The 13,268-nt window shown below is 48.0% G+C and overlaps 1 protein-coding gene across 4 annotated transcripts in view; it reads left to right on the plus strand.

Annotated features, from left to right (window-relative positions):
• Window positions 1-7,981, plus strand: part of ZC3H12C (zinc finger CCCH-type containing 12C) — an 82,517-nt gene extending 74,536 nt beyond the window's left edge. For all 4 annotated transcript variants that reach the window (XM_042904665.1, XM_042904666.1, XM_042904664.1 and 1 more), the window contains exon 6: window positions 794-7,981. In XM_042904665.1, coding sequence (XP_042760599.1) covers window positions 794-2,190 — 1,397 coding nt within the window. In that variant the 3' untranslated portion in view covers window positions 2,191-7,981. The remainder of the gene's footprint in view (window positions 1-793) is intronic.
• Window positions 7,982-13,268: the final 5,287 nt, after the last annotated feature.

A 13,268-nucleotide genomic window follows, 5' to 3' on the forward strand; every position in this document is an offset into this window, starting at 1 on the left:
TGCACAATATGTTGCTAAACTCCTGTTAATAAAAATATTTTAAATTTCAGGGGCGCCTGGGTGGCTCAGGCGGTTAAGCGTCCGACTTGGGCTCAGGTCATGATCTCGCGGTCCGTGAGTTCAAGCCCCACGTCGGGCTCTGTGCTGACAGCTCAGAGCCTGGAGCCCGTTTCAGATTCTGTGTCTCTCTCTCTGACCCTCCCCTGTTCATGCTCTGTCTCTGTCTCAAAAATAAATAAACGTTAAAAAAAATTTTTTTTTTAATATTTTAAATTTCAGAGGGCATAGTGTGCGGTGCTTGTGATTGTAATTAAATTTGAGGAAACGCGTTAGCGCTGAAAAATTCATCATTTTGACCTATTTGGCTTCAGGGCAGATGCCCTTCCCAGAGTTTAAACACGGTTCCAAAAACTCAGCCAGTGCTACCTGAAGTTAGTCGTCAGGCGGCTCAAAACGTGGAGTTTCTTCCATCTACGTGCACGTCAGACTGGCCTGGGTTTATCACATTCCCGCGGGGTGGTTTGCTCTTGGAAACCACGTCCTGCCTGATGGGGAAGCCGTCCCGAGGAGAATGGGCAGGGAGGGAGGGGGCTGGGTACTCTGGAAGCGACTCGATAGGACGGAGGCGGGAACCACCGAAAGGCGGCCCTTCTCCCAAGTAAGGAGCAGAGGGGCGGCCCCGCGAACCGCCGCGCCGCCTGGGCTTCTTACCCGAGGTCCAGCAGCAGCGCCACGCTGAGGGGCCGGGGGCAGGCGGCGTGCTCCTTTGCCTGACTAGCTCTCCCGTCCGCAGGGAAGAAGTGCACCTATGGCCACAAGTGCAAATACTACCATCCCGAGAGGGGCAGTCAGCCGCAGCGGTCGGTGGCTGACGAACTCCGGGCCATGTCCAGAAACACGGCAGCCAAAACGGCGAACGAAGGCGGGCTGGTGAAAAGCAACAGCGTCCCCTGCAGCACGAAAGCGGACAGCGCCTCGGATGTCAAACGAGGCGCTCCCAAGAGGCAGTCGGACCCCAGCATCAGGACTCAAGTCTACCAGGACCTCGAGGAAAAGCTGCCCACCAAAAACAAATTGGAAACCAGGTCCGTCCCTTCTTTAGTTAGCATCCCGGCGACTGCCACCGCAAAACCCCAAAGCGCTACGTCTTTAAGCAACGGCCTTCCATCCGGAGTTCACTTCCCACCTCAGGATCAAAGACCACAGGGGCAGTATGCTCCGATGTTGATGGCAACCAAAAATCACGGCACGCCAATGCCTTACGAACAGTACCCCAAATGCGACTCGCCTGTGGACATCGGGTATTACTCCATGCTGAACGCCTACTCGAACCTGAGCGTGTCCGGCCCGCGCAGCCCCGAGCGCCGTTTCTCCTTGGACACGGACTACAGGGTGAGCTCCGTGGCTTCCGACTGCAGCAGCGAAGGGAGCGTGAGCTGCGGGAGCGGCGACTCGTACGTGGGCTACGGCGACCGCCCGTACGTCAGCTCTCCCGACCCCCAGCTGGAAGAGAGCCTCAAGTGTCAGCACGTGCACCCGCACAGCCGCCTTAATTCCCAGCCCTTCCTGCAGAACTTCCACGACCCCGTGACCCGCGTGCAGAGTTACGGTCACGAAGAACCAAAGTACCACCCCAAGGCGCCTCTCCCGCACCTGGCCGTGCACCTGCAGCACCCCGCCGCCGGGGCCCGGGCCAGCTGTCCCGGCGACTACCCCTCGCCGCCCGGCTCCGCCCACTCCAAGGCGCCGCACCTGGGGCGCGCCCTGGTGGCCACGCGGATAGACAGCATCTCCGACTCGCGGCTCTACGACGGCTCTCCCTCCCGCCAGCGGAAGCCTTACTCGCACCAGGAGGGGCCGGGGGGCTGGGAGCGGCCCGGCTACGGGGTGGACGCGTACGGCTACCGGCAGACTTACTCCTTGCCGGACAGCTCCACGCAGCCCTGCTACGAGCAGTTCACCTTCCAGAGCCTCCCCGAGCAGCAGGAGCCCGCCTGGCGCGTCCCCTACTGCGGGCCGCCCGCGGAGCCCCCCAGGTACCAGGACAGCCGGGAGAAGGTCTACGTCAACCTGTGCAACATCTTCCCGCCCGACCTCGTGAGGACGGTCATGAAACGGAACCCTCACATGACAGACGCCCAGCAGCTCGCCGCAGCCATTTTGGTGGAGAAGTCCCAGCTGGGTTATTGAGAGACGATGCATCTTTGTGGTGTTTAGTAGTTTTTTGTTCAGCTCAAACGCTGAGGGAGGTTTGCTACAATAGCACATGTGATCTCCTTCTCGGCAAGGAGGTTCTATAGTATCCATTTCTGTGAAGTACTGTATCATGGAATCTGTATGTATCGCCCCACCTAGTGGAAATATCACGGGATTGCTTTACATGGAAACTTTTTTTTTTAACATTTCCTTTTTAAAGCTCTCTCCTCGGCTGGAGATTTTTCCAGTTTGATTTCTTAGATGTCTCTGTGATCTTTGATATTCCTCTTTGGTGCATCAGGGGTTTATATGCAGCACTTTTTATCCTTGTTTCGTGTTTTCTTAACTTGGTGTTTGTCTATCAATCGCGAGCAATTACGATACCTTCAGAACGTTGAACATTTGACTAGACCCTAGCCGACTATTTTTTCAAGCCAAGCTTCATTGGAATCTTTTACAGCTTTTTAAGTTATTTTTATTTGGGGAAAGTGGGCTTCTTTGTGCTAGAATCATTATTTATAGAAACAAAGATATACTACCGCACTGACTTTATATTTGAAACAAAACGGAAGTTACCAGTTTATGTTGAAATGGGTAACCGTCTATATATTAGAATGATTTACAATATGGCACTTTTCATTGTTCTAGTTTTGTTCGGTTTCTTTTTTTTTTTTCTGTTAAGTAATGAGTTAATTTAATATGGTTGATTTAAAGGAAAGCAGATGCAATCAATGGAAAAAATGGTTTCCATTTTATTACTATTTTTCTTACCCAATAAGGCAAAAGCCGCGTGTGCTCCAGCGTAGAGCTGTGCGACCCAGCTATGATGTGCTTCTAGACGCTAGAAACGGAATTGAATTCCCAGATCCTCCTTCACCTGTATTTTCCATGTGTTTGTCGTTTGTCTTTTTCTTTTGGGGGCACAACAAGACTGGATAAAATGACCCTTTCACAATACTTGCCTGTTTTTAATGAATCTAATTATTCTCAATGCAACTTTTATATTTAATATACTCTTTAGCTTTCCCGCTATTTATCAAGGCTGGCCTGGGGGGGGGGGGGTTGTGTTGTGTGTTGAGCATATGCAAAGCTGACTGGTACTGCACTAGAGGGGAGGTGGTGGTGGTGGACTTGTAAATGGTAACTTAAAACGTTTGTAAGATAGTGTATATTTCCCATTTTCCTGAAGGTAGGTTTTTTTTTGGGGGGGGGGGGCCTGTTATATTATTAAGGCCAGATTCTTGCCACAAATAGTGTAGTTTTAGCTACAGACTAAAGTCTGTTCTAGTATTAGTAAGGGATATTTCTGGTTTCAAAGTCATGGGTTTTGCTAGATGCGAATTCATGTTTGTCTTTAAAGGGCGTACCTCGCACGCGGGGGCAGACGGCGGGGGGGTTGTCACGACCTCCACTGTTGCCTCCAGGCTCTGAAATTTTCTTCGTGTGACAGACTCCTCTGATCTCTGCCTCGAGGCCCTGGTCGTTCTGATTACCCTACATGCCACAGTTTGAAGTAAAGCCCTGAAAAGCCAGAAAGTACCTTTTACTGTTGATACAAATTGTATCTTTTTAACTCTAAGAACTATTTTGATTTGTAGATCTAGTGAACACACCAATGTGTAACTATGATTAGACTTTTGGGCAACATTTTATCCCTTATTTAAATACAAAATTTTAAAGTAAAATTGAGGTCTAGAATAGGGTAGAGCATAAAAAGTAACAATTTAGGTAAATAAAAGTGTCTGTGTTGGTTTTATATAATACATTAAAATACATTAAATACACTTATTGGCATTTTCTTTCTCCTAAAACTTGCCTAGTGAGAACTTAAAAAAATAAAGGTAAAATGCTGCCTGAAAATAACGTCCGAGCACCTTTGACTAGGATAACATTTTCACTACTTGTGTGACACTGTGTGTCACATCGAGTAGGAATCGGGTACACAGTAAATGCTTCTAAAAGGCATTGTGCATATTGACATATCCAATAATCTGAACCGTGTTCAGCAAACTTAATTCAGGAAAGTGGCGTTCTACATAATTATTGCTGTTGTTTTTGAGGTGAGGGTGGCCCCCGTCTGTGCCCAGAAACCGTACGGACGGTGCCACGCCTGCCATTCCGAGGGGTGTCTGAGCGCGACCCTGCTCACTCGTGACTCCGTTCTCCTCGATTCCGTCGGTCAACTATCTGTAGAACAAGTTTCAGTGTAGAGGCTAAATGAGTGCCAAAAATAGGGTTACCAGTGTGGAGTACCTTTTACTGTAGTCCTGTTCTAAGCCTTTTTTGTTTTGTTTTGTTTCTCTTAAGCGTGCAAGCGTTTGTAAATTCTAGGTTTTGCTTCCATTTTCTTAGTCTTAGCATTTCCGTTAGCTGAAGATTCTGCCACACTTTACCGCATTTGTTGAAATGAGGTCTTCGGTGAAATGTAGGTCCTACTTTTCACGTGGCCTGCTCACCGTTTGTAGCCGCCTGTCATTGCTTCCTGGCTTCTAGATTAAGGAAAAGTAGTTGTAGCCTGTGAGCACCTGTCCTGAAGTGAATAGCTCTGAACGACTCACACTGAAATCCTTCAGTGTAATTCACTGTGAGTTGAGAAATAGCAGTTTTCTTAAGAGGACAATTTGTCCCCCCCTCCTTTTTGTTTTGTTTTGGTTTTGTTTTGACACCCATGTGGCTTTCAGAGCTTAAGAATGAGATGGTTGGCAGACTTTAGATACAGCGAATTCTTGATGATCTAAAGCAATAAGTAAAAGGATCCATCATTCAGTTAAATCCGTAGCTGATCCCAAACCTTCATTGTCGCCAAAACTTTCACCTTAATCCTGTCTTTCACCAGACTTGCTAATAAATAACTGGAAAGGGAGGGAGGTAGTAGGAAAACTGCCCCAAGGGGTCAGCTGAGAGAAGAGAACGAATTCAGATTGGAATCTTCTGCCCCGAGTAACTGACAGTTGACGGTACTTTGCACAGTCATTAGCCGGTTCCTTGTCTCTGTGTCTTACTACAGAGGGAGTAGCACCCAGCTGGCCAGTTACTGGCCGTCAGTATTTCCTCCTTTCTTGCACGTGATAATGTCAGTTTTCAGTCTGTTGATGATCTCTGTATCCTGATAGAGTTTGTCATTGACCTCAACATTGAATGAAATGCACACCAGTACAAAATGTTTGATACTGGTAGAAACTTGAACTTTGTGCTTTTATGAAATTTCCTTTATGAGAATATGTAATATAACTAATAAGCGCGGTTTTCTATGTATATATACACACATGCATACGTATTTGTTATCAAGTATTAAAAACAGGAGGGTGGTAGGCTTTTCGGTGGCTAACTTTCCCTTCGTTGAACTATGTATGTTTCTGAGTTGCGGACGACCAAGCCTGGAGTCTGGATGACCAATGATAAGATTTAGAACCACTTGAATGGAAAGCAACTCTTCAATGGTTTTATTCCTGGTATTTTTAAAGAGTTATTTTGATAATTTTAATAGAGTGTGTAATTTTAAAACACACACACACACACACACAAAAAGTAGTATTGATTATACAGATAATTATTTAACATGTCTTTTATGGATGTATCTATGTATATGGACAGTAATATATTTATAAAGCAAATATACTTTGATTATGTCGTAGCTGTTAGTTTGTGATAGGTTAGAGGGTGCCTCTGGGTACAGAGGTGTGTGTGTTTTGAAAACTCTCAAGCTGTTTTTCCCCCAATTTAATGGCACTGACCCTAAGGTATATTTGGTTGTCGTTCTCATTTTTGCTGTCCGACTTCCTTATATAAGATGAGCTTCCTAGGTATACACCAGCCAGTCAAATGAAGCGTAAAATACATGAACTGCACACGTGCATGAGAATAAGAGAAAGAGTTAATAAAAGTAGAGAAACGTGCGTTATTTTTGATTGGTCTGGGCAACTCCCTCGGGCAGAGGTTGACAGGCGTTTTCTGTAAAGGGTCAGACAGTAACTAAGTCAGAGTTCGAGAATCATACACTCTGTATAAACTACTCACCTCTGCACTTAGAGCATGAAAGCAGCCACAGACAGGAACGTCAACGGGCCGTGTAGCTGTGCAGCATCCGAACCTGACTTAGGGAAACAGGCGGCCGGCCAGTCTGTTCATCTCTGTCCTAGAGGGAGAAAAATAGGCGTATGAAGCAGTAAGTTCTGATCCGTGTTAACGTAGAAGTGAGAACGGTATTTCAGTTGATGCTGTTGATGGCTTTCAAAAGAAGATTTTGAGCCTATCCTATTAAAGCATCTTTCTTATTTATTCAGTCACACCCATTCTATATTAGCGACATTTCTTAACGTTGAACCGCACACAAAGAAAGCATTTGGTCAACAGATATTTTACTAAGTATCCAATTTTTTTCACGAACTTTGTATTTCTATTGATAAATGGGAACACCTTGCCTACATTTTGTGTTTTAAGGGCCTCACGGACCAAAAATTCTGTTGTATTTTCAAAGTTAGCATGTAATTAGCCACAAAATATTTTAAAGACTGCACTTATCCGTTCTGTTTTTCTGCTGGTTTTTTGACTTCTAAAAAAAAAAAAAAAAAAAAAAGACGACAGATGTGCCCTTCTTTAAAAGTGGTTTTAAAGAAGATAAACATACTGTAATTTCACATACTATATAGCTTTATTCTGTAAGATTTAAATTGTGACTAGTGTAACTGTAGCGATAATGTGAGTGCATTTGCTGTATTGTGGCTCTCTTTACAAGAATCCAAGTGTACCCCTGCTCTCTCTGTCCAGATCTTTAGTGTAGCTTCTTGAGACACCTTAGGACAGTCCTTGGTGAATATTCTGAACACGGTCACGTGTGATTTTAAGTCTGTCGGCACCACACACGGTCGGGCACGTTCACTCACAGCACTGTCATCGGTGGTGGTCACATTTTCACACCGTTTCGCTGGGAACAGTAAATGGGGTAGAACACCACCGTCCAGTTTAGTTACTTTATTTTAAAATTGCAACACACCTCTAGCTCTTGACCGCATCCACTGTTTAAAACGGTCACTTCCCCCGGCCCTTTAAGGTCATCCGCTCCCCTGCTTTTTGTTTCCCTTACAATAACACGGTTATGTGCTAGGAGTAGCTTTTTCCCTAAGGTCCGTAGCCTCTAAGATTTAAAAACAATTTAAGGTTTTGACCATTTGGCAGTTAAAATTTTTTGGAGAATTTGGTGCACGTCTTCATTTAGTTTTATAAAATTTTAAAGTTCCGCTTTTCAACCACATATCCAATCTGTCAGTCGTCCGTCTAGGTATTTCAAAAGAATAACCAATTGTTTGCTGTCCATTAAAGCTTCTGACCCCTCTCGTAAAGCAGCTTAGGTCTTTAGGGAAAAAGACCTTGAAAAGCAGTGGCTTGTTTTTTTTTTTTAACGGTTTAGGTTTTAGATTTTCTTCGTTTTTTTTTTTTTTAACTTATGTTTCCTAGCCAACACAAAATACCCACAAACATGCGAACCTCCTCAGAGACGTAAACATAGTGCTGTACGTGACCAGAGACTGATCTCATCTTCTCCTGTGAGGTGGTGTTCTTCCTGAACCCTAGACGCGTGCCGATAGAATTTCCAATTCAGCCCTTCAGACTTTTCTTCTAGGAAAATAAAGTCAAGAATGTTTAGAACAACCATTGGACAAAGTGATGTGATTCTATTTATCCTATGTCTGCTCTGTGTGTTTCTGTATTGGAATTTTTACAACTCCAAAAAGCAGTATTTTAGACCTACTGGAAATCCCTATCAAAACAGCTATGTGATTCTGCCACTGAGAAAAAAAAAAAAATTAAAAAGTTCATTTTTTTATGGTGGTTTGTTTTTGTTTCCCAAGGAAACGGACCTCCTGCAGAGGCACAGATGCTAAAGAAATCAGAGCATCTTTCTCTTGTCCCTTGGCCTGCCGACATTCGGCCGCGGTAACAGGGGTGTTCCACAGGACACCCACCAGCCCCTTATGGATGCAGTGGAGCCAAATTAATGCCTGTGAAAATTGCAGTTCAAGGCCACAGAGACCTACTGGCCCTTCCCTACCATTTTAGTAATTGCCTGCCTAGGCTATTCCCAGCCTCAACTGTCTCTGGCTTTGGGCCTCACCTCTTGTGACCCAAAGACCTCTTTGCTGTATAGATGTCTGCTGCCTCTCTCCTTGCAAGGACCAGCCTTAGTACCCTACCCGGGCCTACTCGCAGTAGGTTCCCTTCCCTTGTGACCTGAAAATACTCTTAGTTCATCATGTGGTCACAAACCCAAACTGGTGTCATGATCTTCATGACTTTAGCGTATTCACGTTCTCTGTCAGAGTCGAAGAAACTTTTCTTTCCACATCAGATGGGTTGTTTTTTGTTTCCTCTTGTCAGATGTTTGCGTGTATGCGCGCGCGCGCGCGCGCGTGTGTGTGTGTGTGTGTGTGTGTGTGTGTTTGCCATTTGTCAGGTATTTTCCTTACCCCTTACCCCTCCCCTTAAGCTCTCTACCTGGGGTGTGGATTTAGGTCCTTCATTTCATCTCTGTCAGCAGACTTCACTCAGCTACAGTCGGTGGAGAACCCAACACGTTCTGTCGGTAGTAGGAGAGGTCAGACAGGATCTCGGGGGTATCCGAGGAGCCTACCCCGTGGGCCAGTGCTAGTTTATTCCTCCCCCACCGCGCCCCTTGGTCCACAGAGGATTCACACACCTTGCCGAATCAAGTCAAGTCAAGGGCAGTTGGAGGCGGCAACTAGAATCGTGTTTACTCAGAACAAATGAGTCTCCCTGGGTGTCTCGTTAGTTGAACGTGTATTTATCAGCATCTGATGCTGGCTTCGAGTCAGTGACGTTCCTTTGGTGTTTTTAAAGATTTTTCAAAGCTTTTTAAAAAATCTTTTGACATTTTAAAGGCTTTCGGGTTTTTTAAGTAACCTTTTTAAAAATCCGTTCCTCTCTGTGCAACTGTCATTCTGGCCATTAAGAAGACAGCCCCTGGCAGCCAAGTCCCACACACGCCCTATGGGCAGAGACGCATGTTACTGAATGGAGGAGTCCCCACCTCTTAACCCCCCATAAAAGAGGGTTGTGAGGACTGAGTTAGACCCTCTGCAAGGCACAGCCAGGCCTCAGCCCACCCTTTCATTGTTATGTAAATGTCAGGTATTTAAATACACAGTCCTGGGCACCTGGGTGGCTCTTTGGGTTAAGCCTCTGACTTAAGCTCAGGTCATGATCTCACAGCTAGTGAGTTCGAGCCCCATGTCGGGCTCTGTGCTGACAGCTCAGAGCCTGGAGCCGGCTTCAGATTCTGTGTCTCCCTCTCTCTCTGCCCCTCCCATGCTCATGCTCTGCCCCCCTCCCCCAAGAATAAACATTTAAAAACAAAAAAATTTTAACAATAAATAAATACACAGTCCTTTCCAGATGTTCCCCCCAGAGCCTTCTGATTCACAGAGCTAAAAATATTCAAGAGTTTTGGTTCCAATAAGCCTGTGGTGTGACGTTTTCACTGGCGGGGTCTATTTCAGGAATGACCTTTCAACCTGTTTCAAGAGGTCTTGGCACCCTATATCCATGCAACCCCATTTTAAGGCCCTTCATGGCTCAAGAGTTTCCTATATATCAGAATAGAGATGTAAATGGAGTAACAAAAATGATAAAAACCAGGTACACCTTCCAGAAGCTCCCAGCTCAGTAGGTCAAGTATGGCATTACTGCCCCCCAGCCCCCAGTTCCGCTTTCACTCCTGGAGGTGCCGCTCAGCAAACCAGGCCACACCCTGGCCCCGGGGCCTGAGTCAAAGGGGATGTCACTTCCCGGCAACGGCAAACTCCAGAGCCGGTCTGGACACAGCCGCATGTGCTCAGGTAGACCATGCGCGTTTGTGGAAAGATGCCAGATGAAATCCGCTGATTGCTTTTTTCTCTTTGAGCACTTCCTTCTTGTTTATAACTGCTCCTCTCAAATCCACAGAGCGCTGACCGGCAGACCATTCACATCTGAGGGTTCGGGACTGTACTTAAACCGCAATCTTGTGCAATGGGCATTATCCCTTTTTAGAAACGAGAGAATGAGGCCTCAGAAAGGTTCAAGCACTTGCTCAAAGGCAAATCCTTCTGCTGCTTCCAAAATGCTTGTTTCCGTTTACTATGCTGCAAGACAGTGCTCAGAAAGGTGCCCGTGATTGTCCTTAGTGTGGGTTCCTGTCTGAACGTTTAGAAATGAACCCTGTGCTCTGACTTCACCAGGGGCAGGGAAAGACTACGAAAAACAGAAATTAGAACTCTGGCTTTTGTACTCCACTAGACCCACACACATTCACCACTCTGCTTTTAGGCACTACTAGGCATAACTAGGACGTCACTCATATTGGAGAGAGAGAACACCCAGAGATCCGCCTGTCCTGAAGCCCGTGCTGATTGCCTGAAGCCGTGCTCGGCTCAAGACCCAAGCCGCCGGAGCAGAGCTCCCTACTCAGGGCCTTGGGAAACCCACGGACCCCCAGCCTCTCTGATAAGCAAGACTGGCCGGTTCTGTGCCACCAAGATTGGAGGCTGGACTCCCGACTCCCTCCGCAGCGCCCCTTGTGGTCTTAGTAAGAGGCAGTACCTTCACTGCTAACGTTTCCAATCATGCACAGAGCCCTTCTGGGGTGTGCTGTGCGAAGCCCCCACTTAGCTCTAGGACTCTCACTCTGTCCACTGCAAACAACACCTTGCACGCAAAGCAGCTGCCATTTGCAGTTCCCAAGCCTTGTATTTGCACAAATTCAGCATGAGATTAGAGCCAGACAAGTTTAATTAGGTGGTCCAACACATTCCCTTCCGTTCCCCTGGAGAGCTCAGGGAGGGACCCAACACTCAAAGCTTCACAGGAAATACAAGGATTAAGTGCATTTCCCATTCACCGAACGCCCTGCCCTCCCCGCTCTTTTCCAGAAGCCTGTGCTGGCAAGCGTCAGCGTGTGCCAGCCACCCTTTAACTGCTCGGGACCCGCCAGCACCGAACACTGCAACACTGGAGTCCCGGGGCACAGGCTTTTCCGTCCCCAGCCTTCAGAACTGTCTCCCCAATTCACTTTCCAAAGATGGACTTATCATTCCACTTGAATAATGGTTTCAAACGTGCAAATGAAAAGATTCAGGGAAGGACAGTTTTCACTACATGAAAAGCGATTCTGTACACTCCAGAGATTTATGGGTTTGCTAGCTCTGTTACCCAACTAACAAGACTCGACAAAGCACGTTGCAAGTGGCGAATGCAGTGAATGTTCAAATGCCATGAATTCTGAATCTGTCGGGTGAGGACCAGAGCACATGCACGTTCTAGTCTCAGCTCAATTCACGGCTGATATTGCACACGTGGAGGTGGACAGCCGTGGGAGGGGGCCAGAGTGCGAATGGAGGCCACCAGCGGCCCCAGGGCAGTTTAGCCAGGCTCCACCAGCTCCAGGGTCTTAAAAAACCTCCCTGCCTCCATCGGGCCCTTGACCTCACGGACACCCTCCCCACCCCCACCCTTGCCCCATCTCTCCCCGGTTCCCAGACATCCATCAAGGTCCAGATTCTCAGCTCTGCCCTGCCCCCTCCCCAGCCAGAGGTTGCCTGGTGACACTGAGCTCACCAGGTGGCAGTGGTCATGGGGGAGGGGAAAGAAGAAGGCGGCAACTGGCTTTGGAAGACCCTGACCCATGCAACAGGAATTTAAGACGCAGGCTTCCTATACCACTTTCCAAATGGGTAGCAGGGAACGCCAAGTGCATAAGGGGTGGAGAAAGGAACATTTGAATCCGGCCACAAGCTTTAGGGATGTTGCAAAAATCTATGTGCCTCAAGGACTGAGCAGCCAGGCTCTAGAGGCCCCAGCAGAAGCTAGGGGACGGTCATCACAGCTTGCTTCCTCAGCTCCTAAGGAGACAGGGGCAGGTGTATGTCCTAACTGACCATCTCTCAGGGCTGTTTGTCCATCTCAACATGCAGCAGCATCGCCAGACCGCCTTCGGAGCCTTCTCTGCTAACCTGGGGGGGCAAGCATGACTTCCCGCCATCAGCGTGGTCGGGGTCCACAGCCACCCTTGCCACCACCCGGTGACTGCCCACACGACCCTCCGAGCCCCAGCGTTCCTGAGGCTCACCATCCCAAGGAAAAGCATGCATCCTGACATTGGCTCTTTCTGGCTGTGAGAAGATTGCAGTTCAAAGCAACACGTGGGCAAAGAAGCAAAGTAACAGCAGGAGAGGCGGGTGGAGGGAACCGGAAGCTCCTGTGGGTGAATTCCATTTTTCCCACCTGCAAACAGGGACCGGCGATCTGATCTGGTGAGTGTCCAGCTCCTCTCTGGCTTAGAGCACAGCAGGGCTCACTCCTACCAGGTGGAGGGGAGGTACTAGGGTACAACGGGACATGCACAAACTTTGCAGCCCGATCTGAAAGCCAATCGCCACACGGACGACCTTGGGCAGTCAAGTCCTTCGTGGTCAAGTTCAGCCACTTCCTCTGTTGAATAAAAGGAGTATTTTGACCCAGCTTCCAGGAGCACCAGGGTAATAAAATAGCCGTGCAGAACGTCCAGCACCAGAACCTGTGACATAATGGCGCCTCGCCCCCTGCCTTTCCTTCCCTCCCTCACACCACACACAGCGGTTCCCAAGCTCTCCATTCAGCCCACTTTCTAGATGTCAGGTTCATCACCACCTGCCCAAACGCTGCGTGGACTCAGGCTTCTGGGAACCACCGCCTACTCAGCCTCCATCAAACCCCTCTCCCTTCCACTCTGTAGCTCGAGTTAACCTAACAATACGCTTCCTAGAAGCCTTTGGCTGCCCACCTCCAGCTCATCCCCCCCCCAACACACACACACTGCCCGCATGACGGAGACAGATGCCTCGTTACAACATGCGGAGCCCCCCGATCACGGTGACCTCCGGGTCCACCGCCCGCCCCTGCACCCATCACAGAGCCTGGACCTCCGACCCCGCCCACGCTGGGCACGGTCCACGCTCTCAACCCTCCAGGTTCCAGCACCTGCTGCTCCACTTTACCAGCAGAAACAGAATACCCGGCTCCACATAAAGGCCAGCCTCTAC

Source organism: Panthera leo, chromosome D1 (genome assembly GCF_018350215.1).
Source record: "Panthera leo isolate Ple1 chromosome D1, P.leo_Ple1_pat1.1, whole genome shotgun sequence".
Lineage (NCBI taxonomy): Eukaryota > Metazoa > Chordata > Mammalia > Carnivora > Felidae > Panthera > Panthera leo.